This window comes from Martes martes (assembly GCF_963455335.1).
Source record: "Martes martes genome assembly, chromosome: 14".
Taxonomy (NCBI): domain Eukaryota; kingdom Metazoa; phylum Chordata; class Mammalia; order Carnivora; family Mustelidae; genus Martes; species Martes martes.
This window is the reverse complement of record NC_137902.1, coordinates 84,956,970-84,982,852: the sequence shown is the minus strand read 5'-3', so window position 1 is coordinate 84,982,852 and position 25,883 is coordinate 84,956,970. Positions and strand designations below refer to the sequence as shown.

General features: G+C 42.4%; 1 protein-coding gene across 3 annotated transcripts in view; it reads left to right on the top strand.

The window, feature by feature from the left end:
• Positions 1 to 25,883, top strand: part of TARBP1 (tRNA guanosine 2 -O-methyltransferase TARBP1) — a gene marked incomplete at its 5' end in the record, with an annotated part of 84,400 nt that overhangs the window by 6,208 nt on the left and 52,309 nt on the right. For 2 of the 3 annotated variants that reach the window (XR_013967917.1, XM_080822827.1), the window contains 11 exons: positions 118 to 215; positions 1,771 to 1,840; positions 3,700 to 3,848; positions 4,978 to 5,030; positions 6,712 to 6,809; positions 9,598 to 9,733; positions 10,341 to 10,437; positions 11,833 to 11,922; positions 16,845 to 16,986; positions 21,967 to 22,066; positions 23,027 to 23,199. Coding sequence is in view for 2 of the 3 variants with exons in the window: in XM_080822827.1 (XP_080678953.1) it covers positions 118 to 215; positions 1,771 to 1,840; positions 3,700 to 3,848; positions 4,978 to 5,030; positions 6,712 to 6,809; positions 9,598 to 9,733; positions 10,341 to 10,437; positions 11,833 to 11,922; positions 16,845 to 16,986; positions 21,967 to 22,066; positions 23,027 to 23,199 (1,206 nt within the window). The remainder of the gene's footprint in view (positions 1 to 117; positions 216 to 1,770; positions 1,841 to 3,699; positions 3,849 to 4,977; positions 5,031 to 6,711; positions 6,810 to 9,597; positions 9,734 to 10,340; positions 10,438 to 11,832; positions 11,923 to 16,844; positions 16,987 to 21,966; positions 22,067 to 23,026; positions 23,200 to 25,883) is intronic. The other variant, XM_080822828.1, reaches the window with a different exon arrangement.

The following is a 25,883-nucleotide window of genomic DNA, read 5'->3' as shown; positions in this document are numbered from 1 at the left end:
CCCCCATTATTAGAGGATACAGTATTGGCTAATAGTGGCATTATTTTTAAAATGTCATTAAGAAACCTATGAAATCTAAAAAAGAAGGAACTAATTTTCCTTTTTAAACCCTATCAGGCCCAAGTCTGTTTTGGTGGTCTGAGAAGAAGAAAGATGAGCTGCTAAAATTTTGGGAAAACTATATTTTAATTATGGAAACTCTAGAAGGAAATCAGGTAAGTGTTTTCAGATTTTATCAGATCCTGTGTAGATGGAGTTCTAATTTTTTTCAAACAGTCTATAAAGGCAATGCAGAAAGACCAATTTGGGTAAAGCATAATAAGATACAAATACACTTTGGGGCACCAGGGTGGCTCAGTGGGCTAAAGCCTCTGCCTTCGGCTCAGGTCATGATGCCAGGGTCCTGGGATCGAGCCCCACATCGGGCTCTCTGCTAGGCGGGGAGCCTGCTTCCCTTCCTCTCTCTGCCTACTTGTGATCTTTCTCTCTGTCAAGTAGATGGATAAAATCTTTAAAAAAAAAAAAAGATACAAATATACTTTGTTTTCTGGAATAAATGTAATTTAAAACTGAATGTTAACTCAGGAATTAAAGCATACTTTTAATTGACTTAAATTGTCACTCGGAGAGTTTTAGTCTTACTTGTTCTGCCCTTGACATTTACTTCTGAAGTGTTAGTTTTTAGTTTCTCAACGTTATGAATAATCTTCAAAGAAATACAGACTTAGGAAAATGTTACTTAAAGCAATTTGAGGTAAATTGTTAAGTAAATAATTGCCCTTTAATTTTGTAGGCCTGCCTGCCTTTCTTCCTTCTTTCCTCCTTCCTTCCTGTTTTAGTTCTTAGAGCTGTGTGTACTGGTCCTACAAGTGGGAACCTGAAAAATCATTTTCAGTTAACTTTGAATTAGTTTTTGTAGAATTTTTAAGTTGAACTCAATCTCTTAAGATGACTAAGCTAGCACAGTGGTTCTCGACCTAGATGGCTTGTTAAAGTACAAATTGCTGGGTCTGGTCCCCAGAGTTTGATTCAGGAGGTCTGGGGGGGCGGGGCCTGGAAGTCAGGTGTTTCACCAGTTCCCAGATGATGCCTCTGCCGCTGGGGCAGTCACTCCTGGAGACCCAGGGTGGTGCAGGGCCTCCCGTTCTGTCTGCTGCAGACCTCTGAGGGTCTTGCGGTCCCGGTACTCATTGTTAGCTGTCACCCCACGTGTGCACCAGGCCTTGCTCGTGGACTGAAAGAATTACTCTCTTGCTAAATGTACATGAGGAATAAAGAGAGCATTTCCAAATTCAAATACACTTTCACAGTTTTCCTTTATCAGTAGATACGTAAGACTCCGTAATTTATTAGAAACTCTAATTTACCTACATTTGCCTACAGTAGTCTGGCCCTGCTCTACACATGTGACCTTGAACATCTCTTGAGTGCCTTGAGAGAATATTTTTTTGCCCTCTTTGTCATCTGTTGGTATTATCAGCCCTACCTATTTCCCAGGGCAGTTGAGGATTACATGACATAACGCTTTATGATAACGGTGTACAAATGTGACGTTACTGTCACCATATCCTAGGCCCTGCACATTAGGTTTGCCACACTCAGCCTCGTATCCAGAATTCATAGGATATAAAAACCGGAAGAATCAGGCACCTTCTGCGTAGTAGGGCTACTGTTGTACAATAGGTGAAAATAAGTTTCATCTGAATTTTTGAAGTTTATCTTAATTTTTAAAGGTTTTTATTTCATATGTTTTTTTGTTTTTGTTTTCAGATCCACGTTATAAAGCCAGTTTTACCAAAGCTAAACAGTCTGTTTGAATATGCAGTGTCAGAGGAAAACGGTAATGGTTACTTCTATTTTGATTTGTATAACGTTTATAGCTTTTTTTCCTCCTTGATTTTATAAATAACTCTTAACGCATTATAGAGAATCTGGAAAAACCTTCAAAGTGTAACAGGAGATAGGCTTCTGCTGCCACCAAGAGAACGGCTGTTCACGTTTCAGATACGTGCCTTCAGGACTGACGGTTCCTAACGTTCTGGCTTATCGAGCGGTGTGTCCAGATGCGTTGACTTGTACCCTGAAGTAGGCTTTGAGAACATATCTTTAAATGACTGCGCGGTTTGCCGTAATTTAGCGATCTGGTTAATTTTGTAAACTTCTGATCACAGAGCATTTGAAACACTTACAGAAGGTGGGGGAATAAGTAAAGTGAGCCCCACCGCCCAGCTCCAGCAGGGACCAGCCCATGGCCGGCCTGTGCCTCGACCCTCTGTACCTCCCCCACCCCCTCTGCCCGCCATGGATCCTGAACCCCACCCCCACCCCCACCCCCACAGCAGACCCTGTTGTCTGAAGTCATTTGGTGTGCACCCTTCACAGCTGAGGGCTCTTTAGGAATGTTTTGATGATGGTATATTCTACATTTTTCATGATGGCTCTTTGGTATTGTATATTAACCGCTCTCCATTCTTATTCTCTATCTCTGTTTCATTGTTCGTTACTTTTTTGGGATTTCAGTCCTTATTCTAGATCTTGGACTTTTAGGAAGATTCCAAGATACAATTTTAAGTGTGGTGGTTAAGCCTTTAATCAGTACTGTGTTTTGGGAGCTTCTTGGGAGAAATAGAAAGAAACTGGAGCTTCCTACCATTATTTCACGAGACTGGGCTTGTATCAACAAAACAGCTAAATGCAGTTTTGTGTGTTTGGTTTGCATATGAATGATGAGCTGCTGCACTATCGTGTTTACCCACGAGAATTAACCTGGGTAAATGGATTTTAGCGCCGACTCCAGATAATTACAACTTTAATAGTTTGACCCCTCAGGAGCTGAGCTTTCCCCAGTAAGTCCTGTAGTTGTTTTCTGATACAGTGGGATTTTTCATAGACTCTGTCGTCCCCTGGGGCTAGAATTTAATTGAATCCTGTTGTGACTTCACTTATGCATTTACTAGTAAAATGATTCTCTTATTACCACGTTTTGCCCACGGCTCTTGGCAAACCAAATCAAATAGCAGTGACAGGTTTGGAAAAACTGCCGTCGCCAGAGCATTGAACAAGCAAACATCTTGGTGTGAATGACAAATAAAGGACCGGTTCGTTTCTGGAATACCATGAGTTAAAAATGCTGAGTAATTTTTTTCTAGAAGAATTAAAAGATACTTCAAAAGAGTTTAAAAAAAAAATACCTCTGGGGTACATATTTATTCCCTTTAGGGTTTTTTTCCCCCCACTCATTTATATATTTAATGGAGATTCACTTAGGGTCCAGGATATGCTAAGTGCTAGGGATAAAGGGGTGAGATAGACGTACTGTTTTTCACATAATTTTTGTCTCTTTTCCATGAAAAAAAAAAAAAAAAAGTAACGATAAGTTCGAGGAAGGTACCAAATAAGGGATGGGAGTGGGTCTACGGGGAGCGGGGCCGTCGGGGCAGGCCCACCGCAGGAGCGAGCGCGGAGCTGAGACTGCAGCGTGTGAGGGAGCCCTGAGCTGGGGACAGCCCGGCGAGGCCGAGGACCCAAAGGCCCAGCGTGGCCCAGGGTGGTGGCGCCGGCCTCGTTCTCACGGTCGCTTCGTGCCTCGTTGAGATTTTTTTCCGAGAGTCTGAGGAGCCAGTCAAGGGTTTTAAGCAGAGGAGCGACGGGTTCAGATTTCCGTGGATCCGTGTCAGCGTCGCGTGTCTGTCTCCACAGGGTGCTGGCTCTTTCACCCCTCCTGGCACATGTGCATTTATAAAAGAATGTTCGAAAGTGAGAATAAAATCCTGACCAAAGAAGGTGTCATGCATTTTTTGGAGCTGTATGAAACGAAGAGTCTTCCGTTTGCACCAGAGTTTTCTGAGGTAATGACAGCCTTTTTCTTCCCCCTTGCTCCCTTTGTCAAGAGATGAGAGGTGGGGGCGCCTGGGTGGCTCAGTGGGTTAAAGCCTCTGCCTTCAGCTCAGGTCGTGGTCTCAGGGTCCTGGGATTGAGCCCCGCGTCAGGCTCTCTGCTCAGTTCTCTCTCTGCCTGTCTCTCTGCCTACTTGTGATCTCTCTCTCTGTCAGGTAAATAAATGGAATCTTTAAAAAAACAAAAAACACGAAACACATGGTCTGTGTTTAAAAAAAAAAAAAAAGATGAGAGGTAAAGACATTTGTTGCATCGTCATGTTCTTCAAAAAAATCTCTACGAGGGCGCTCTCAGAGCAAGTGAGCTTTTATAGATGAGCATACTGATGCTGTTTTCAGGGCCCCGGATCTCTGAATCATTGCTGTTTGTGCAGTGGTGCCGCTCCCCCGGTTCTGAGCCAGTGACTATTGTCAGCACCTGTCTTAAGCAGACATGGCCTTTGAGCTGGATTCATGAGCGTCTCTACTTGCATATGTCAGAAATCACACCGGGACTTGAGAATTACCGCTGGGGTTTTAAGTCTTGGAGTGCCACTGAGTCACATGATCACCGGGGGCGGGGGGGACGCTTGCCCTCGGAGGTACCCGGTAACCCTTCCTAACTGATGACGTGCTGTCGTGTTCTGAGATGCATCATTTTCCACGCTCTCCTGCCTTTCCAGTATTTCCTATACACTTGCTTTTTGGACCCAATACCTTTATATTTTTGAAGATAGAATTTTCTCCCATTTTGTGTTCCAGACACGGGGGCTTACGTTTTCTCTGAGTATCTCTTTTGTTTTTCCGTGTCACTATGCTTATTTTCCTCTGCGTATTTCTCCTGCGGGCTCCTTTGTCCTCGCTGGCCCTCTCTGATCTCTCTTCCTCAGTTTCCACCAGGTGGGAAGGTTCTGCACTTACTTGGTTGTGGCAGTGGAATTCAGGTGCCCTCCACGATGAGCCCCGAGTGAGCCTGCAGCGGAAGAGATCAGCTTTGCTCAGAACAGCTCGTCTGCAGGCCTGTCGATATGCAGCTAAGGCAAGCCGACTTCCCAAAGTTGCAGCTGTAACTTAACGCCAATTACATTTTTGTTTGTTTTAGTTTATTATTGGACCATTAATGGATGCGCTCTCGGAGAGCTCTCTGTATAGCAGGTAAGCAAACATTGTGTCATCCTGCAGCCACGTAGTAATACGTCCTCCATACAGAAATGTCACGTGTTCATGAAATATGACCGGGCTGTTAACGCATTTGGTACACGACACGTGTACCGAACAGACATTCAGCTTTTTCTTACTATGAAGTCCCTTCTGTGTGTATTCGTCTTCTTGCTCTCCTTCTATTGGTTGTATCAAGTGTTCCTTCTTTTTTTGTTTTGGTTTTCTTTCTCACCTTGAACCTTCCACGCTTGGGGTTTATGGAAAGCGTCTCTCGCCAAGCTCACTTTCTTCCCCTCGCTCTGATTCGCATTCTCTTGGAAATTGTGGTGACTTTGGCTGAGTAACGCTCTAAATATTTTTTCCTTTTTAACTTTTCGTTTTGACTTAAACTTGCAAGGACAATACCTAGAATCCCCATCTATTTCATCCATGTTCCCCCGATGTCACCGTGTCACCACATCTGTTTCATCGCTCTTTCTCTCCCCGTGGGTGGACATTGGTTTCCCAGCTCTGTCTGCTGAGCAGACTTACCCACCTGTGTCTGCTGCAGGGTCTGTCTGTCCATCCATCCACCTCCATCCACACGAAAACCCACCAGTTCACCTCCGTGGGTCCGATTCCAGTCCAATGCCACAGGGCTCACTGACCTTGCCTTTTCCTAATCTGACAGAGGCTGCCGTGATTGTAAATATGTCACTTCCTGCCCCTTCTCTGCAGGCAGTTAGACAGTGAGAACGGTTGTGCCACAGCCTCGTTTTCTGAGCCTTCTCTGTACTCTCGAATTACACCTTCAGGATGGTCCCCTGCCTCTGACCTTCAGTGATCTTTTGAACCCTGATGAACTAAATGTATACGTGCAAGTCTTTGGTTCAGTATCTCTAAACAGGCAAGCCCCTCTCCTCCCACTGCCAGTTCCTTTAAAACTTTTAAATTAGTTTGTGCTAAGTTATACTAATATTTAATTCTATTTAATAAATACCGAAAGAGCATAGCAACACTTGATTTGCCAATTAGTTTTCAAATAGCTCATTACTATCGAACAGTTCTGTGAAGCAGTTAGACAGCTGGAGAGCAGTAAAACCTACTCGGTGCCTCTCAAGGAGGCGACAGACACATTTATTATGAAATGCCTTCAGTTTCCTCACACTCTAATGTGTTCAATTAACAGATAATGTTCCTGGCGGAAGCATATAGCAGGAGACAACATGACTTTAGTAGACGTTGACAATTAAATGTTCTTGCAGAAGTCATTAATTACTCAGATATGTTTTTCTATGAATGAATTTTCTTTTATTTAATACTTAAAGATTTTAAATCGTTGGATTATATGTTGGAAACAATAAAATACGATTGAAAATGATCACTTTTAGACTTTTTTAAGATGATGCTATTTTAGCAAGATTCATAGTGTGTGTCAGGGAAAGTGTCATAAAAAGGAAATCCGCGTCTACTTAGTGCGTTATGATACTAACTCATGTCTGTTTTCCTGGAAGATCCTGATGTTTTTATATTCAGAAGGATCTTCGGAATTTCACTGATAAATAAAATGCAGGTTTAGAAAAAGATGATCTGATTGTTGTTCAAAGACTTTTGAGCCATAGTTCACTTAGTTTCGGTATGCTTACTTGTAAATTTTAAATATTTGTGTTTTTTTTTTCCCCTCATTTGTCTGTAGGTCCCCAGGCCAGCTGATAGGAAGTGGTTCTCCACTGGGATTGAAATTACAGAAGTTTTTAGTCACTTATGTTTCTCTTCTTCCAGAAGAAATAAAGAGTATGTGTCACTAAGAAGTTTTTTAATTTATTAGCTTTAAAATTTTTAGTATATTGGTGATAAGCACTATCCTATGACTATTATAATCAGTACTGTCAAAATAGTTTTCTTTTTCTGGAATATACATATTTTGCCAGAATCACAGAGGTGTTCATTGTAGTTGGGTACAACTTTTGCCTTTACACGTAACACCTGTTGCCGGTTTTGGCTCGAGGAGTGTTGGAGTCATTGTAGAATGTGTGCAGCTGTTGGCCATCTTTTCTAGTTTTCTCTATTCGCTTCCCCAAAATTAGTAAAATTGGTTGAAGAAAGAGCGACCTGGGTTCAGGAAAAAGTTGCAAACAGAATATGCATTGTGGCAAAACTGTCCCACGATGGACAGGAACTTGACAGGTAGAAGAAAAATACTCCTGCTTTATGTAGAGCTTGTATCTTAGAAATACCCACTTCTTTGGATTGGTGATTTACCTTCCTTTCTGGTGAGTTAAGTTGGTAAGCAGAGAGCGACACCAGTGTTACTCTGTTAGTTGAGCAGCAGAAGGTCTTAACTCTACTTCCTGGGTCCTTTCTTCACTCGTGGCTTTGTGGCTTATAAAGTGACCCTGGGTATGAAACAGACATACATTTCCTTTTGTATTTTGTCTGCAAATAGGGTGAAACAATGACCAATGGTAATGTCTGCTCAGAACTCAGGGATAAAAAAAGCAAAAAGATGATCTGTGTATCCCAACTTTAGGCTTCTAGAAAATTGGATCATTCGATTACTTTTTTTAAAAAATTAGTTCGTGGAGAAGATTCTCTCGGAAGTTCTATAGTTTGCCAGAAGACAGAAGCGTATGCAGTCTGGGGATTGCTTTGCTGACCATGTTGGCCCATCCCAGGTCAGCAGTGCAGAAAGAGGGAGGGTGCTGGGAGTGCCCCGAGGGCATGGGTGCCTGCTGTCCTTGGCCATGGCCAGCGTGCAGTGGACGCTTGTAAGTGTGTTGAACAAATGTGAAATGGAAGCGTGGCCATCCCCATCTTCCCTGTGCCATGAGTGAGGCGTTAGGCAAAGTGGAACTTAATTAGTCCAACAGAAGAGAAGGCAAGTACAGTGTTTGCTCAGTTTTTTACTTAGTAGATTTCTCAGTCAACAGTTTCCAGTATCTTAAATGTTTCGTGCTAGGTATTTGGAAGATATAAAATATATTTTATATATAAAATATAAAATAACTACATAATACAAAATATTGTTTTATAAATAAACGTAAAATAAAACACAAGCTCCTTTCAGGAGCTTCCGAGGATTTCTTGGGTCGTTCTACAGTGACGATCAGAGGAAACAGACATTTCACTAATTACGTGACTTGAGGGTCTTTAAGAAGTCACTCACTAGCAGAGAAGGCAGAACAGAGAGCCTTACCTTGGTATCTCAAGATGGAAAATTAGTGACCAGATCCGGGGTGAGTAAGAAATGGCGTATGTGATCAGATGTTACTGTACGCAGATACGAGAGGCCATCTGTCATCAGTAATTCTTACCCCGTTTTTCTTTAACCTCTCCCAACAGAGGACTGGTTTCTAACAGTAGAAAAAATTGATCTTACACTTTAAACTTTTTCTTTTTTTAATAGCTGCATGGTTATCAGAATCTCTGCAATATAGTGTATTTATTTTATGGGACTGGGATTGAAATAGCACTTTTTTCCCCCAACAGGTTTGTTGAGCTAGAAATCACAGACCACAAAACTCATCCTTTTAAAGTGTTTCTTTAATTGGTTTTTAGTGCATTCACTAAGTTCTATGACCGTCACCACTAATTCCAGAATATTTTCATCACTCCCAGAAAGAATATTTTCATCACCCATCACCGATCCCTTTCCATTCTCCCTCCCCACCAGCTTCTGTCAGCTACTAATCTCCTTCCTCTACAGATTTGCTGATTCTAGACATTTCCTGTAAATGGAATCCTAGAATATGTGGCCTTTTAATTTATGTCTGGTTCATCAGCCGTGAACGAGTTGTTCATCTAGTAAGGACCCATGTTTCAGTATTTCATTCTTTTTTATGGCTGGATAATACTCTACAGATATCACACATTTTATTTATCTGTTAGCAGTTGGTGGACATCTGGAAAATGCTACTGTGAATATTCACGTACACGTTTTTGTACGAACACGTGCTTTCCGTCCTCTTGAGTGTATGCCTAGGAGTGCAGTTGTTGGCTCCGATGGTAGTTCTCAGTGTAACTCAGTGTAACTATTTTGGTGTAACCGTTTTCTACACTGGCCGTGCCGTCTTGTGTTCCACCAGCAGTGTACGAGAGTTCCGGTCTCTCTCTCCGTGCCAGCACTTGTTAGTGTCTGTGCTTTTGATGAGAGCCGTACTCGTGGATGTGAAGTTCTATCTCATTACTATTTTTTTTTTTTTAATTTAAATTCAGTTAGCCAGCATATAGTACCTCATTAGTTTTTGGTGTAGTGTTCAGTGATTCATTAGTTGCGTGTGACACCCAGCGCTCATCACCGCACCTGCCCTTCTTAATGCCCGTCACCCGGTTACCCCAGTCCCCCACCCACCGCCCCTCCAGCAACCCTCAGCTTGTTTCCCGGAGCCCAGAGTCTCTCCTGGTTTGTCTCCCTCTCTGATTTCTTCCCGTTCCGTTTTCCCTCCCTTCCCCGACGATCCTCTGTGCTGTTTCTTACGTTCCACCCATGATTTTCGATTTGCATTTCATACCTGCTGACGGTGCTGAGCAACTTTCCGTGAGATTCTTGGCAACAGTGACATTTTAAAACCTTCTCTTTCAGGTAGTTTCCTACTTAAGTTTATTCAGAAGATGACAAGCAGACATTGGTGTGCCATTCCCATTTTGTTTCTGTCTAAGGCTTTGGCAAATGTCCCAAGATGTAAAGCCCTGGGTATAGAAGGGCTTCTTGCTCTCAGGTAATCCACTCTGTGTTCACACATGTTCGTGTGTTCACATAGGGTCGTCTGCAGTAACTTTCCGTCAGTAAATTTTGTTTTCCCCTCTGCTTTAGTCTATAGTGAGTTGTTTTAGTTAATATTGGCATTGGGATGTGAGCTTGCTCTTTTGAGCTCGTAATTTTATATTGAGAAGTAAAAAGTTGACTTATATGGTTGGACTTAATTTTTTTTTATGAATTACTAATTTAAATATGTGCCACAATACATGCTATTGGATTTTGAAAATTTTAAGACCAGGCCAATAAGGTTTTCTTACATTACATTGATATGCAGAAAACTAGAGATAAAATATCAAACAGTATTAATGATTGCAAAGTATTTCAAAAAATGTAAAACTCTTACTTTAATAGTATCTTTATTTACAGTTTTTTGGAAGAGATGTATTTCATATTAAAATCGAGCTCTACCAGAGAGGCCTTAAGGAAATAATAGCTTTGAAGGTGTACTGACAGTGACTTTCTACCTTGGGAGTTGTAGAGACTCTAGATCAGCTTGTCAGTATTTACAAGTTACCAGAACTGTCTTTGGAAACATGGAAATGCGCGTTTCTGTTTTCTGACATCAGGGACGTTCTGCAGCGCACGATGATCACCCACCAGATCCTGCTGAGAGGGGCCGCGCAGTGCTGTCTTCTTCAGACGGCCATGAATTTAGTAGATGTGGTAAGTTTGTCTTTTACTCAGGATACTTCGGTTTATGAGTCTTTCTCCGTGAGTAAGTGTGCAAAAACGTGTCAATGGAGCAGGTCTGCAACGCTGTCACTAGAAAGCCCTGCCCGTAAAGTCGGCCTGGCGCTTGCTGGAGGCCTGGAACATGGGTGTCAGGAGGGCTCCCCCTGTGCTGACTCGGGAGAGTGATGGACTGTGCCCGGTGTGTACACGAACGGTGTGGTTTACACTGACACCTGCTTTCCTTCTCGGAGTCTGGACTCTTCGTGGGTGCTCAGCAGGGGTGCCCGTAAAAACCCTCCCAGTAAGAACGCTGAGCCGTGGGTCTGTAACCAGCTTCCCTGGTAGACAACAGTTCACACGTTGGGACAGCTTGTTGCTGGTGGAATTAAACCTGTCTTGGGCGACTCCCCTGGGACAGGACCCTTGGCAGCTTTTGCCTGATTTCCTCTATACTTTCTCTACACATCTTCCCAAAAATTGGTCTTCAAGAAGTCTGCGGTATCTTTTGTTTTTTACAGATCCCCTTTGCTACTATTGCTGAGAATAGGGGTCAGCAAACTTCTTCTGTGAAGGGCCAGAAAAGTCCTTTTTTAAGTTCATGGTTTCTGTTATAATTACTTAAAAGCTGCCATGGACACTGCCATGGACAGTTTATAGATAAAGTGGCTAAAATAAGCTAAAACTTTATTTACAAAAGAGCTGAGTGGTTTTGCGGACACCTGGCCTAGAGCAAGGTATCTTAATTCAAGATGTACAGCCTTAAGGGAATGAAAAGACTTCTGTGGTTTTCAGAAGGCTGGGGGTCGTTTTCATGGCTTTGAAAGTAAGCTTCACTTTTCGACTTAAGCAACTTCTTATCGAATGTGTTTGTTTTTGCTTTTAGGCTCTAACCATCTTGTCTCTAAGACAGTAATCTTTTTTTTTTTTTTTTAAAGATTTCATTTATCTATTTGACAGAGGGATCACAAGTAGGCAGAGAGGCAGGCAGAGAGAGAGAGAGAGAGGAGGAAGCAGGCTCCCTGCTGAGCAGAGAGCCCGACTTGGGGCTCGATCCCAGAACTTCAGGATCACGACCTGAGCCAAAGGCAGAGGCCCCAACCCACTGAGCCACCCAGGCACCCCTAAGACAGTAGTCTTGATCATAAGAAACATAGACTTAGAAAATAATCTTTCACTTTGTATAGTAACATATTGATTGCTTGTAGTCGATATCTTTTCTAAAGTCAAAAATTTTTTTTAAAAAGCTTTCTTTTGATTTAACTAATAATATTCTACTTTAAGTGGTATGTTAACTGGCTTTTACAGTGATTTCATTTTATTAAAAATTTTTAAAGGAGTCATTTTTTTAAACTGCCCTGACACCATCCCTCTCTTCCTCCCTTATAGGAGAAGGTAACCCTTTCAGATGTTTCAACTTTTCTCATGTCTCTGAGACAAGAGGAGTCCTTAGGACGAGGAACCTCATTGTGGACAGAGGTGAGATGGAAAATAATAATAATGTCTTTGAAAAGTCATAAAAAGTTGTTTTCTAACTGAACTCACTAGTCACTTATATAAAATATAATGATGGCTTTGGTGCCTACCAACAGAGGTTTTTAAATGTTGTGTATTTGCTTTGAGTGAACCTAAGTAATCATGCTGCCAAGAATCCAACGGGGAGACCGGACAGTGTTTGGGATAGAGAGAGACTTAGAAGAGAAAGGAGGCGCTCGTGGGCAGATTGCAAATCTGGTTGAGGTGGATCAGGAGTGAGGAAGACGTTAGACTCAAAAACGACACGGACCTCCTCGTGCTGTTTTTTTCTGTCTATGGCACTTCATCTGCCCAGTTGCCTGAGTCTGATATTTTGGTAATTGCTGATTCTTCCTGACTTTATGCAGTAAACCCATCATGAAATCCACACGCCCTTCCTCTTCGGCAGCCAGTGCTCTCGGGGAGACCCTGCGACGGCGCTGCCGGCCCCTGGCCTCACAGGGCTGCTCTTCTGTGTGGGGTTGTCAGGGCTCTGCGTCCTCCCGTCTGGAGCTCTGGTCACGTCATCCCCATCGGCTCTTCCCCTCGCGGAGAGCTGGGTCCCAGTCCGGGTCCGCTGTAGGTTCTGTGGTTTTTGAGGACAGGGAGCTTTTTAAGAAAAGAATTCTGTTTCTCCGCTGCTTAAGAGATCACAGAGGGCAGAGGGGTGATTATTTCTTTTAGAAGGCAAGTCCGTCTGTGGAAGCCCAGAGGGAAACGAGAAATCAGCCAGAACCGTGTTAAGATAATTCAGGTGGGAAATCATAAGGGCATAGGGTAGGGTAATGGAGGGAATGAAGACAAAGAAAATCGGGGTCTTTCAAAATGAGAATTTGGTTTTCTTAATCATAATTTGTCTAATTAGGTGGAATCTGAAAAATAGAGAACCATACAAAGAAAATAAAAATCACCTGTGATGTCTACAGCCAAACTAAATCCAGATTTTTTTGGCTTAATTATTAAGTTTTTCAGTATACATATTCTCAGTCTTGCTTTCTCACTATATAGTGATATAATAACATGTATGATTTTCTAAACAAAGTAACGGTTATACCGTTCCGAATTTTATTTTTCATCTTCACATACATTCGAGCATTTTAACATGTTGCTAAATCTCCACTATTTAATATTTAAAAATTCAGTTGCAACACTTTAGGATTTATTCAGTCAGTTCCTTTTATTAGACTTTTGTCTCAGATCTTACCATTTCGTATGGAAATACGTGCTGCTAAAAGATAAAGACTTTGAAAGGGCCTGAGTAGGCTCTTCTCATACCTACAAATGTAGACGATCATTTCTTGATTTCAAATATTTGGTGTTTAAATTGCTCCAGATGTCGAATAAGTGTGTTTGTTCTTTGCGTTTTGTTCATATATTTTGCTTTGTTCAAGTATTCGGATGAGGTCTGTCATTGCATTGATAGGTCTTGTTTGCAAATTGTGGTTCATCCGTCTGGAATTTACTCTGGTGTGTGGCACGAGCTGTGAGGTGTCCTTGAGAAAGTGCACGTGGCGATGTTTCAGACGGTGCTTGGTCCCCACCAAGTGTAAGCACACTCTGCCGTTACGGTCTTTTCCCCCTCGACCAGCCAGATGTTGTCTTGTTGCTGGTCAGCAGGCAGCCCCGCTAGATTTCCTAATTTGTTCTCCTGATTTTCTCTTTTCTCTAATTCAGTAACTTGTCTTCTGTTTTTCCTTCTTTTTAACTTTCTCTTGGTATGTTTGCTTATCTCTTTATGTCTTCCTTGTTTGAAAACTATTTATCGGACACCTTGTACACCACAGTCTCTGAGCTGAGTTTTGGGAATAGAAGGTCAGCGAGATCAGCACGGCCGCCGCCTTCAGGAAGCTTACGTCTGGTGGTTCAGAGCTGAACCCAAACTTTAATTCTTTGGTTTAGAAATAGCAGCAAATATATATATCCTCTAGTGTAGACTTGGCTATAGAGTCTAACTTGCAGTGGAGTGGTGTTCTCATTATTGTGTAAATCTCTATATGTTGAATCATGTAAGATCATTGATACTCAGTCCCTTTTAACCTGAGGAAATGGCAGTTTCGTCTAGCTCCAGCTAAGTAAGTTTTTAAATGAACAGACTTTATTTTTCAGAGCAGTTTTAGGTTCACAGAAAAATTGAACAGAAAGTCCAGAGAGTTCCCACACCCCTCCTCGCCGCCCCCTCCACCCCTCTGTTATTAAAATCTTGTACTAATGATTGATGAGCCAATATTGATACATGATAATTAAGTAATGTCCATAGTTTACATTGGAGTTCACTCTTTGTTGTATATTCTATGGACTTTGACAAACGTATAATAACGTGTACTCACCATTATAACATCACACTGGTTAGTTTCACTGCCCTAAAAATCCCCCGTGTTCCACCATTTTGTCTGTCTCTTCTCTCATGCCACACCCACCCCCCAACCCTTGGCAACCCCTGATGTTTTCTCTGTGTCCATGGTTTTGCCTTTTCCAGGATGTGGTATAGTTGGGATCTTACACTATGAAGCGTTTTGGGATTAACTTCTCTCACTAAGAAATATACATTTAAGGTTCTTCCACGGCTTTCCATGGCCTGTTAGCTCAAGTCTTTTTATCCCTGAATAACATCCCGTTGTCTGATGTACCACTGTTTGTACATTTACCTCCTGAAGGACATCTTGGTTGTTTTTAAATTCTATCAATTATGAATAAGGCTGCTATAAACATGCACATGTGGGTTCCTGTATGGACATAAACTTTCAACTCATTTGAATAAATACTAAGGAGCACAGTTCCTGGATTAGATGTTAAGAAAAATTTTCAGTTTTTTAAGGAGCTACCAAATTGTCTTCCAAAGTGGGAGGACCATTTTGCATTCCCATGGCAGTGAAGGAGCGTTCCTGTTGCCCCGTATCCTTGTCAGCTTTTGGTGCTGTCGGTGGTGTGGACTTTAGCCGTCCTGTGAGGTGTGTAGTGGTAGCTTGTTTTAATTTGCAATTCTGTAGGGACCTGTGACATTGAGCATCTTTTCTTATGCTGTTTGCTCTTTGTATATCTTCTTTGGTGAGGTGTTTGTTTTTATCTTTTGCCCATTTTTAAAAATCAGATCGAATGTTTTCTTAATGTTAAGTTTTAAGAGTTCTTTGTATATTTAGGAGACCAATCCTTTTCCAGATATGTGTCTTTTACAAATATTTCTCCCCAGTCTGTGGCATCTTCTCATTGTCTTGGCAGAATGCAAGTAAACTTTTGAGATTTGCATTTTAATGGGAAATCAAGGGAACCTGTCTCCCAGAGAATGCGAGGGAAATGCCATTTTGAACCATAATTCTGACATGAAAACTCTTTGGAGAGAAAACGTTCTGAATCCTGTGACATATTTGGTAGAAACAGCAAGTACGAATTTGAGTTTACTTGCCAGTTTAGTTATAATAGGACGGTGCTTGTGGGAAATGAAAGATTTGTAAAACCTCATGCATTTCATAGCAATAGTTAAGAAATGTAGTGTGGCCAGTTTGACAGAAATACAAAGGAAAAGTCTGTCCTGTCGAAAGATCAGTCTCCTGGCTGACCTCACCGTTAGATTTTACAACGACCCGACTCGGTAAAGACCTACACGGAGCAGCTTCTTTACTGTTACTGAACTGCTCGTTCGTTGGCAGCGATGGGACATCAGCTTTAGTCTTGGTGGATTTGTTTGTTCATCTTTGGTCAAGTGACACATAATTGTCTCCTTGTATGTAATTTTGGTGAACTCTAATGCAAGGAATACTTTTTTAAAAAATTCTTACTTTTTAGAAAGACTTACTTCATAGTTATTTACTTCGTATTTAAATTCATATGTTGAGGGGCCCCTGGGTGCCTCAGTGGGTTAAAGCCTCTGCTTTCGGCTCAGGTCATGATCCCAGGGTCCTGGGATCAAGCCCCGCATCGGGCTTTCTGCTCAGTAGGGAGCCTGCTTCCTCCTCTCTCTCTCTGCCTGCCTCTCTGCCTACTTGTGATCTCTGTCAAATAAGTAAAATCTTAAAAAAATAAATAAATAAATTCATATGTTGAATTTGTAAAGAGATTTGCTATAAAAACAAAACTGAGAACATTATTCGATTTCAAAACAAAATTCACAACTACTTGTGATCAAAGATGAATTATTTGACTTTTAGTTTTGCAAATCTTTTAAAAAAGATAATGAAGAAGGACTAGTATTCCTCTTTTAAGTTAATATGTTTTAAAAAATGCACATGTGATAGAAAGTACACTTGTGAGGAGGGTAGGGACTTTAATTATCACTAATACAAAAACAAACATATCCTTGTTTTAGTATAGGAAGCAGGAATGAATTGCAATTTAATCTTAATTAACGGTTGTAATTTGGTTTACATAATGTGTCATTTTTCACAGAAATGTTCTTTAGAAAAGCTTACCAAAATGTGCACTATATATTAGGTACTTTAAAAATTCTTGCCTGTAAATGAAGTTTATACATTCATGTATAGATACGCATACACGAATGTATATGGATACACCTTTTTTTTTCTGTCTACACTCTCTGTAGAATTCAATCGTGACTAAATGGTCTATTACTTTGTTGTGTTGAGATTTTTTTTTTTTTTTAAAGATTTTATTTATATGAGAGAGAGAGGTGGCACGAGCAGGGGGAGGGACAGAGGGACAAGCACACTCCTCGCTGAGCAGGAAGCCTGAGCCGGGACTCTATCCCAGGACCCTGAGACCATGACCTGAGTTGAAGTCAGCTGCTTCTGTGACTGAGTCACCCAGGCGCCCCTGTTGTATTCAGATATTTAAATTTAGTTTATTGTGGACGAAAGAAAATTGGCTTAGGGAAATCAGAAACCCTTTGCTCAGATAGGTTTTTAAAATAAAGTAATGACTCTTTTCTTTCCTAGCTCTGTGATTGGCTGCGTGTTAATGAAAGCTGTTTTGGGCGAGCCTCAGCCTGTAATCCCACTGGACTTCCCGAGACACCGTCTTTAAATGCTTACGTGAAGAACCTAGTTCAAGAGTATATTACGTCACCTGCTTGGGAAAGTAAGTCTGAAGTCATTTATATGATTCACATCACCAAATTACTTCCAAAGAACTTTTAACTAGTTTTTCCAATCCAGATATAAGCTTAACCAAATGTGTTCCGACTTTCTGATCCCAAACTCGTACTTTGAGCCAAATAATGTAAAGAAACGGAATGTAAAAACACGTTTCCTAACTTGTACTTTATCTAGTCTAGGACGTGAGATTTTAAACTACTTTTGTATGTTTTGAGAAACTAGTAAGTTGCCATAATAGGAACTGGACAGAGACAACCTGTTTCTATGATTATTGAATCTTCATGGGCTAGATACCGCCGATGTGTTCTTAAAGCTAAGTGGAAGTATTTGTAGATAAATCACTGCATCTTTTGTGTGCTTTTGATGTTTTCAAAACATCACATGTAGTATGAACTCATGTGAAAAGTAGTTTTAGAGAAAAATTACATTTGAAAGGATGGTTTTGTTTTTTTCTTTTTACCAGATACTCAGTCAAGATCCATTTTCCAGCTTCTTTAGGGAAATGGGTAAGACCGCACTGAGGAAGAACTACTAGCAGATTCATTAATTAGGGTTCTTTTTACATTTCTAATGCTGCTTCTTCATTAAAGCCCTTAGTTGATAATTTGGGTAAATTGCATCTTTGAATTTAACATGTCTTAAATTTCCCAGCTTTATCTCAGACTGAGTCGTTTTCATGTACTGATTTCTCTAATCTGATCCTAGAATAGGCTTTAAATGATCAGATAATTATTCTTCTGAAATACATGAGTTTATCTGTTTTTCCTTCTTAGAGCATTTCTCTTTCATGTTTTATTCTCCCTCTAATAAATTCTCTGTGCTGTTACTTGGGAGGATTCTTTTGTTAGGCCTATAAAAGTAAATAAATTTTCATCCCTACTAGACTAAACATACATTAAAGTCCCTAAAATGTCTTCAGAACTTGTTTTATAATTTAGAGTATATAACAGCATCAGAGCTGACTAAATATTCAAAATCATATGAAACAATATTTTTAGAATTTTTCTGTAATATTTCTAGGACTTAAAATATACTGTTTAATAGGCTATTCTAAATCTTTAAAAAACTTAAAACTTGATTTTAGGTGCAAAAGAGGTATTTGTGTGTGTTTTAATATTTTTGTTTGACTTTTAATGCCCTTGGCTGAGTGCCTTTATAAAGTTTAATTAGCAATTACTGGGGCAGTTTTCAGAGCAAGTTAATAAGTTCCAAAGCAAACACAATTCAGCTTGAGTTTCTGAACATAAAAGTACTATTCAGTTTTGTTCTTATATAGGGACTTATTGGCCAAAACACTATTTTCAATCAGGTTCTACATCTAAAGTAGCTTTTTCTCTGGGTTTTGGCATAGTTAGTGCAGATAGATTTTGCACTGTTGATTCGGCAGACGTATATCAAGTGTTTTCTAAGAGCCGGGCACTGGAGTCACAGAGATAAAAACTGTATCCCCTGCCCTCAGAGAGAGTGTCGTCTAGCAAGGAGGTTGATGGGCAAGCAGATCATCTTAGCACAGTGCCTCGAAAGACGTAACAAGCACCAGACTGGGGAACCTCTGTAAGCAGTGCCTGCTTGGCCTGGGTAGACCAGCAGAGGTAGAGGGAGGTCACCCGATGGGTGACATCTGACCACTGGGCAGAAATGAAGGTGAAAACGGGAGGGAGTGTCCCACAAGGCTTGCATGAACTTGCATCCAGGGAGCTGAAAGTAGGGAGGCGTCCGTCTGTCTGTGTATTTATATATCTGTCCTCTGTCTGTTGCATGGAGCCCAAGAAGGAATGGTAGGTGGGAAGGATGGATATGGGGCACACACACACATAAACGTGCACACACGCACCCTGTTGGACACCCGGTACGCAAGACAGCAGAACAGCAGAATAGCAGCAAAACCCACAACACAACCAGCATCACCTGTGAACAGACGGATGCCGAAGACCTTTTGGGGCTGGCTTTCTGAATCACGGAAAGTCAAACATAGTTTTTGAAATAGCCCTGAAGGCTGGTCAGACCTTGGACGTGCTAAGATTAACCAGAGAGAGAAATACATTTGAAGAAATGTATACTTAAATCAAGCGGTCCCATGGAAAGGACATTTGTAGTTAAGTGATATGCCTACTTAAAGTGTAACCAAGAGGGCGCCTGGGTGGCTCAGTGGGTTAAAGCCCCTGCCTTCAGCTCAGGTCATGATCTCAGGGTCCTGGGATCGAGTCCCGCATCAGGCTGTCTGTTCAGCAAAGAGCCTTCTTCCTCCTCTCTCTCTCTGCCTGCCTCTCTGCCTACTTGTGATCTCTGTGTGTCAAACGAATAAATAAAATCTTTAGATTTTTTGGTTACATTTTTTTTTTTTAGAGACACAGACTAGCCCTGAAGTAGTATATTGCAAATGTATAACACGTTTTAAAAACAGCGTTGAGGTATGATTGACTTACATCACACTGTACATGTTTAAGCTGCACGTGTGATGGGTTTGGACCTACGTCTGTCGAAACCCACCAGCATAGCGACGTAACGTGCCTATTCTTTCAGGCTCAAAAGTGTTTTCATGCCTTTTTTAATCCTTCCCTCCACTTTACCTTTCCTCCACACCCCAGATGAGCCCTGTACGCTCTCCAACATCACAGACTAGTTTGCATTTTCTAGAATTACACTCAGTGTTCGAAATTCATGGTAGCAAGATTTGACCGTGATTCGGGGCTGAAAATGCATTCAGGTGATCAGTCATAGCCAATGATTCTTTTGTCTCTTTAAAACCATTGTTGCTTCCACTTTTCTAGCTTCAGTGAGCGAAATGGGGAATTCTCCCTCAGGGGTTTGCAGAGTATGGTTTCCAGACCAGCAACACCGGCATCACCTGGATACTCTTTAGAAAACAAATCCTCCAGCTCTGTGCCAGGCCTGTTGAATCAGACTGGGGGGTGGTGGGGCGCTTGCCCTCTGTACTGACGAAGCCTCCAGAGGACTGTGCACCAGGCGCGGGTTTGAGAGCCACGCTCCGTAGCGTGGACTTGCTTCGAGTGGTGGCCAGGTCCTCAGGGAGCACCCCGTGGCAAGTGCACCTGCCGGAGCGTGGCTTACACTGGAGAAGCAAGGCGCTCTGTTGTTCTGGTCTGGACTGGTGGCATCCCTTGACATCAGAAGTCATTAAAACTCTGCTCCACTTCAGATCAATAACCTTCCCTTGCAGTATCCAAGGTGACAGGTAGCCTAGGATGTCGAGCAGGCTCTGTGTTTCTAGAACGCTGCTGTGCTGAAGGAAGTGAGAACCGCCGCGTTAGCCGCGTTGAGGACGTGCTGTGTGTGCTGGTCATTGCCTCGCGCATTGTACTTGAGGCCGGGCACCCCCTCCCCCAGCTCCTGCGATGTCCAGGGCGTCTGCTTGCAGGACTGCCCGTGAATGACAGCGTCTTAGTCTGTGCTTATGAAGGACATCGTATAAGTGTGCGGCAGGCAGCGGTAATGTGAGGAAAAATGTTCCCAAGAACAAGTTTCAATAACTCATCTTTACGACACTTACAGATTTAGCCTACTCGTTTTCCGAGATAGCTCCAACATTGGGATTTTAAAAAAAAATATGAGCAGATTTTTTTTACTGATGGCAACTAAGGGACATTTATAGCATTTAAAAAATAATCTATAACATCCTTTTGTTGTGTTTTTTAACTGGGTTTGTCTTTTGTAGTATTCCATTAAATTTATGTTAAAATATATGAAATTACCCCCAAAATATATTAGCGTGTTTAAGAAAATGGTTTAAGTATTTAAACTACTGGGCTGGAAAACTAGATCTCTTACCTAAATTTTTCTTGGGAATTGAGGTAAAAAGTGTGATCTTGCTATAATAATACACCATGAATGAAAAAGAAATCTGTTCATGGCTTATTCTTGCTTAATTGGCTTTTAGAGATGGTAAAATACTCATTCTGTTAACCATGTTCTGTCTTCCAAAACTTATTCTAGAAACTTTGAGTAAATTTAATTTTTATAATAACCCCAAGGAGAGTCATAGGTTTTATTAGTTTCATTTCACAGAAGAGGACCTAAACTTTTTCTTTTTTTTTTTTTTTAGGTTTTTGTTCTATTTTATGTCTTTGAGTGTAGCTGATGCATAATGTTATGTTAGTTACAGTGCAGACGTAAGCTCTTTGAGCGGGTAAGCTGTTGTCCCAGGGTCCCACAGCTAAGGAGCACAGCGCCGGGGCTCAGACACGGGTCCGAGGCTCCAGAGCCTCCGGGCCCGCGCCCGTTCCCTCCCCCCTTCTCTCCTGCTTACATTTTAGGCAGTTTTCCTTTCTCAACTGAAATAACTAGACTTGCCTCTTAATGCGTCACCTCGAATCTCCTCTTGCTTCCCATACAGTCCCTCTTCTGCATCGTACCCGGAGAAGTCTTTTTAAACTACTAATTTGGATCTACAGATATTTCGTTTTCTTCGCTGAGCCTTGATGTGGCTTCCCCTAGCCTGCAGGGTCAGCCAGGAATTCTCTGCACGGCCCGCTACGTCCCCTGGTCTCTTCCCTGGGTGTCTGTGGCACCTCAGCTCGGCACCCCCTCCCACTCCCATGCCCTGCTGCACGGGCATCCTTCTGTCCCCTGGAACGTGGCGTGCCCCGTTCTCCAGAGGACCTTTGGCATGTTGTGCCTTCCTTGGGGACGCCTTGCCTCCCTCACCTACTGTACTCCTTGCCAGCCTTCGTGCTCAGCCCGGTTGTCCTTCCTCAGGGGACTTTGTCTTATTCCCCAGACAGATGAGGGCTTGGCTCCTAGTGCGCACCCCCGTTGTGCCATTTTATACCGCTCACTACCGCGGTCATCGGAACAGTGAGCTATGCCCGAGTGTGCTTTTGCACACCTCCATGCTTCTGATTTGATAGTGATAATGCATACTCATGGAGCTCTTTCCTTCATGAAACATCATCTTTGAAGGGTTTTGTTCATGCTTTACAAACCTCAGCTCTTGTTATTTAAGCAGGAGAAGACTGCTTTATGCCTGACTGGTCTGAAGCCAAGCTTGTCGCTACGATGGTCTTGCTGGCTGTAGATGTGGAAGGAATGAAGACGCAGTACAGGTAAGTGTTTCCAAACTTGGAAAGAAAGCTTTTTTTCTTTTTTTCTTTATTTTTTTTTTTAAAAGCCTAATCAGATGTATGGTCCCTGTTCGGACTTTTCTATGATGGGTGTGGAATTGATCACAGTGTATGAAAGGGAGAAGCCAGAGCACTGGCGGTATGCTAGAGAAATGTCTAAAATTAATAACAAATTGGTAGGAATAGGGACTTGTGAGTCTTTTGAGGAAAGTTCAACTGTTAGAGAAAAAATATATATACTAATCACTGGTTTTATAAAAAAAATATTAAAAGAATAGGTTATAAGATTCTAGCATAAGATTAGGTAAAGAAATTCAGGAATTTGACCCCTGTAAAATGTATAATTTTTTAATGTAATAAAGATAAAATTCATTCATATTTCAAGAATGTGCACAAATCAGTTCTCACCAGAGTATAATTATTGCAAGAAGCAGCGTCATTTGCTAGTGTATTTGCATATGTGGTTGATTTGATTCACATCAGATCTCTTCTGTAGACAAAGTTTTAGTATGGAAGTTGGTTATGATGGTTTTTTATAAACCCTTAATTTCGTTGTATTTATTGTTAGCATCTCATTTCCTCAACTAGTATATGTTTTGGGGTTTTTTTTGAATTATGGTATCAGGGTCTCAGCACTTTAATTTACAAATAAATTGGGTATCGGATTTCCTTCCTACTTGTGCCTGGAGTCGAGTATGATATGTTCTTCCCTGTGCTTCCTTTGTGAGCGCACGGAGACGCTACCGAGAAAGCCTAGACTGTGAGGTCAGCGAGGAGCCGGAGGGGAGGTCCGTCCCAGTAGGCGCCAGCTGTCCGCAGTGTCCGTGCGACCGAGCCTGTCCAATTGCATCCAGTAGCCCCCCAGTTCCACGAGTTAGAGATGGAAAGTAATTTCTTCATGCTTTTGCAATGCTTGATTTGGGCATGTCTTTTAATACCTAGTGAAAAGAGGAGAACACAGAATGTATTAAGGATATTCTTAGACCCTCTCCTGGACTCCCTTCTGAAGTTGGGCACCAATGCCTACATGCCCTTGCTGAGAGCGGACAGATGCCTCCAGTTGCTGTTGAAGCTACTGCACACTTGCATGTTGACAGGTTCCGGTGCCCGAGATGGTGAGGACACGCAGTTTCTGTCGGTGTCTTGCTTGGTGTATGGTTGGTGGTTAGAATGAGGAAATTCCTGACCTTTTAAACCAAAGGATTCCCCCACGCGTTCTGCAAACATTGACCGAGTGTCCCCCAGTGGTGCTGGGGAGACCGCGGCGCAGGCTCACGGAACTGGCGTCTAGCGTGTACAGTCGCCAGTTACTGTTGTTGTGGAATGCGATTTTATTTGCTTTTTTTTTTTTTCTTTTTTCATTTACACTCACTCATTAATTTCCAGACATGAAGCTGCTCCCTGTTTCATGTATGGTTAAGCAGGATCCATTTCTCATGGCCACTCTGCTAGACGCGGCAGAGCGTAAGCTCAAACACGACAATGGTGTCATTTCCCGACGACTTGTTTTCGAGTACGTTCGTCTCTGAGCCCCTCTTAAGTGGCATGTACTTCCTGCAGAAAGTGGAGTGGTGGAAGCATTGAGCTCTTTGTTCTCTCCTTAAACCAAGACTCATGCGAGACAGTAGCAGAAAACCACGGACACTAGAGACACTCTTCAGTGAAGAGCCTCGGCTCCCGATCCCGTCCCACCACTTCCACTTGGAATTCTAGAAGCCTGCTGTGTGAGAACCCCAGGGGAGCCTCAGCATTAGACTCACCCTGAGGGTAACACTGATGGGATTCGATTTTAATAGGCTTAGGAAATGTTCAAGCCAGTTTCCAGATTCTGATATTTTTAAAAATGGCAGTGGAACCCAATGCTGTACACGTAACAGTCACTTTTCGTAAGGCTTTCATCTCCTTAAGGGCATAAATATGGGTTCATTTGACATGCTTTGACTATTTTTACTAGGGTTCGTGCTTTCAAGAGCAGGACTGGGTCATCGGTGCCCTTTGGAAAACTGTGATATTTGACACACACACACACACACACACACGAGTGTGTGATGGTTATACATACGTTATGATGCCAAATAATCAAATACATATTATGCAACCTAAGAGCACATTACCTGTTACTCCTCAGTTCCCTCCTTTTGCTTCCTTATTTTGACTTTTGCTTTTTCACGTCCGTGCACTTTAAAAAATGGTTTTGCTTCATCTGTAGATATTCCTCAACAACACAGTGTCTTCTTTCCCTGCTCTCGAGCTCTGTAGAAAACTTACCTCACTGTGGGAAGTCTTCTTTTCTCACTGTCACGTGTTTTTAAGATTCATGCGCATCCTTTCTTCGACTTCCTTATTTTCCCTGTTGTATAATCTTCCTTGGCGTGAAGACACCACATTTTCCCTGGTGCTGGACTTGGGATCGTAGTTAATTACTGTGACGGAGCGTGCTGCCACGAACACTTGTCTGCGTGTCTTCTGGGCCCGGGTGTGCGTCTCTCTAGCACATGCGTTGGTTCCTAGGGTCTGTGCGTGTTCAGCTTTATAAGATAATGAAAATTGTTTTTCCAGCTTTCAGTTCCAAAGTATGTACACATGTTATGTTCTTAGCAGCAGCAAAACCCAAGAGTTCCTCTAGCACCTCACGCAGGCCTTTTTCTGTCCCCAAATAAGAGCCAAGGACGTACCTGTTTAATTTTGATGCCGGTGGTGTCAGTGTGACTGGTAAACCATGTCACGCTTAATTATCTATAAGAGTTCTTCGTCCTGAAAGATGTCTTTTATGAGAGAAGAGGAAAATAGCGACTAGTTATTTCCCGTTACAAATGAGGATGCCGTCTGGGAGTTAATTACCAGTTCCAGGGTCACTGAAGACGGACCAGGTAAAGTCAGAAATACATTGAGGTTCGGCAGTATGCGGCTGTTTGGGGCAACTTTGCCTTGTTGTGTTTGAAATTCTTTTAATTTTCGGTATTTTATTATGGAAATCATTAAATATATAGAAAAATGGAGCGATCATAATAAATCCCCGTGTTCCCACAGCGGCTTCAACATCTGTCTTTCCTGTGTCCTTCTGAGAGAGTACAACTGTTGTCATTTCCATTTGTCGTCCTTTTTTTCCTTTTTTTTCCCCCCCTTAACCTATTAACCTTGGAACGGCGTGTGGGCACGTGGGGAGAAGAGCCGTGGGAGGAAGAGGCTGGGTGTGCGAGTGTCTGTCCCGAGGCCTTTCCCCCTTCTCTTCCCCTTAGCCTGCCCCAGTTCCTGTGCTGATCCTCAAGGTTTGAACTTATTTCCGTCTTAATGGGGGGTGACTGTGGAGAGCCTTTGAGCTGGGGCTGGGGAATTCGTTCAGCGAAGAAGTGCTGATAGTCTGCATGCCAGGCACTGTGTTGACACTAAGGTGTCCGCGTGGAAAGATAGAGGAGATCCCTGCCCCTGTCGAGATCGCCTGTGCTGGGGGGGACAGGCGTGTGGTGGGCAGAGGGATGGTGAGCAGGGACTGTACAGTATGTGGTAGTTGGACAGGTGTTGGGGGAAAACAAGGTAGGAAAGGGGGCGGGACGCGCTGGGTGGGGTGGAGGTGGAGGGTTATAGGACACTGACTGGTCGAGGAAGACCTCCTGTGAAGGGAACAGTCCGTCAAGCAAAGACTGTACCTGTTGAGGGACGGAGCCCTGCGCACACGCCCGGGAGAGCGCCCGGCGAGTGAGGGGGTACCCGCGGGGGAGCTGGCTGCCGGGGAGGAGTCCCGAGGCATCAAGGGAAGGATACCAGGACTTGAACTTTGAGAGGGAGATGGGGACCGTTA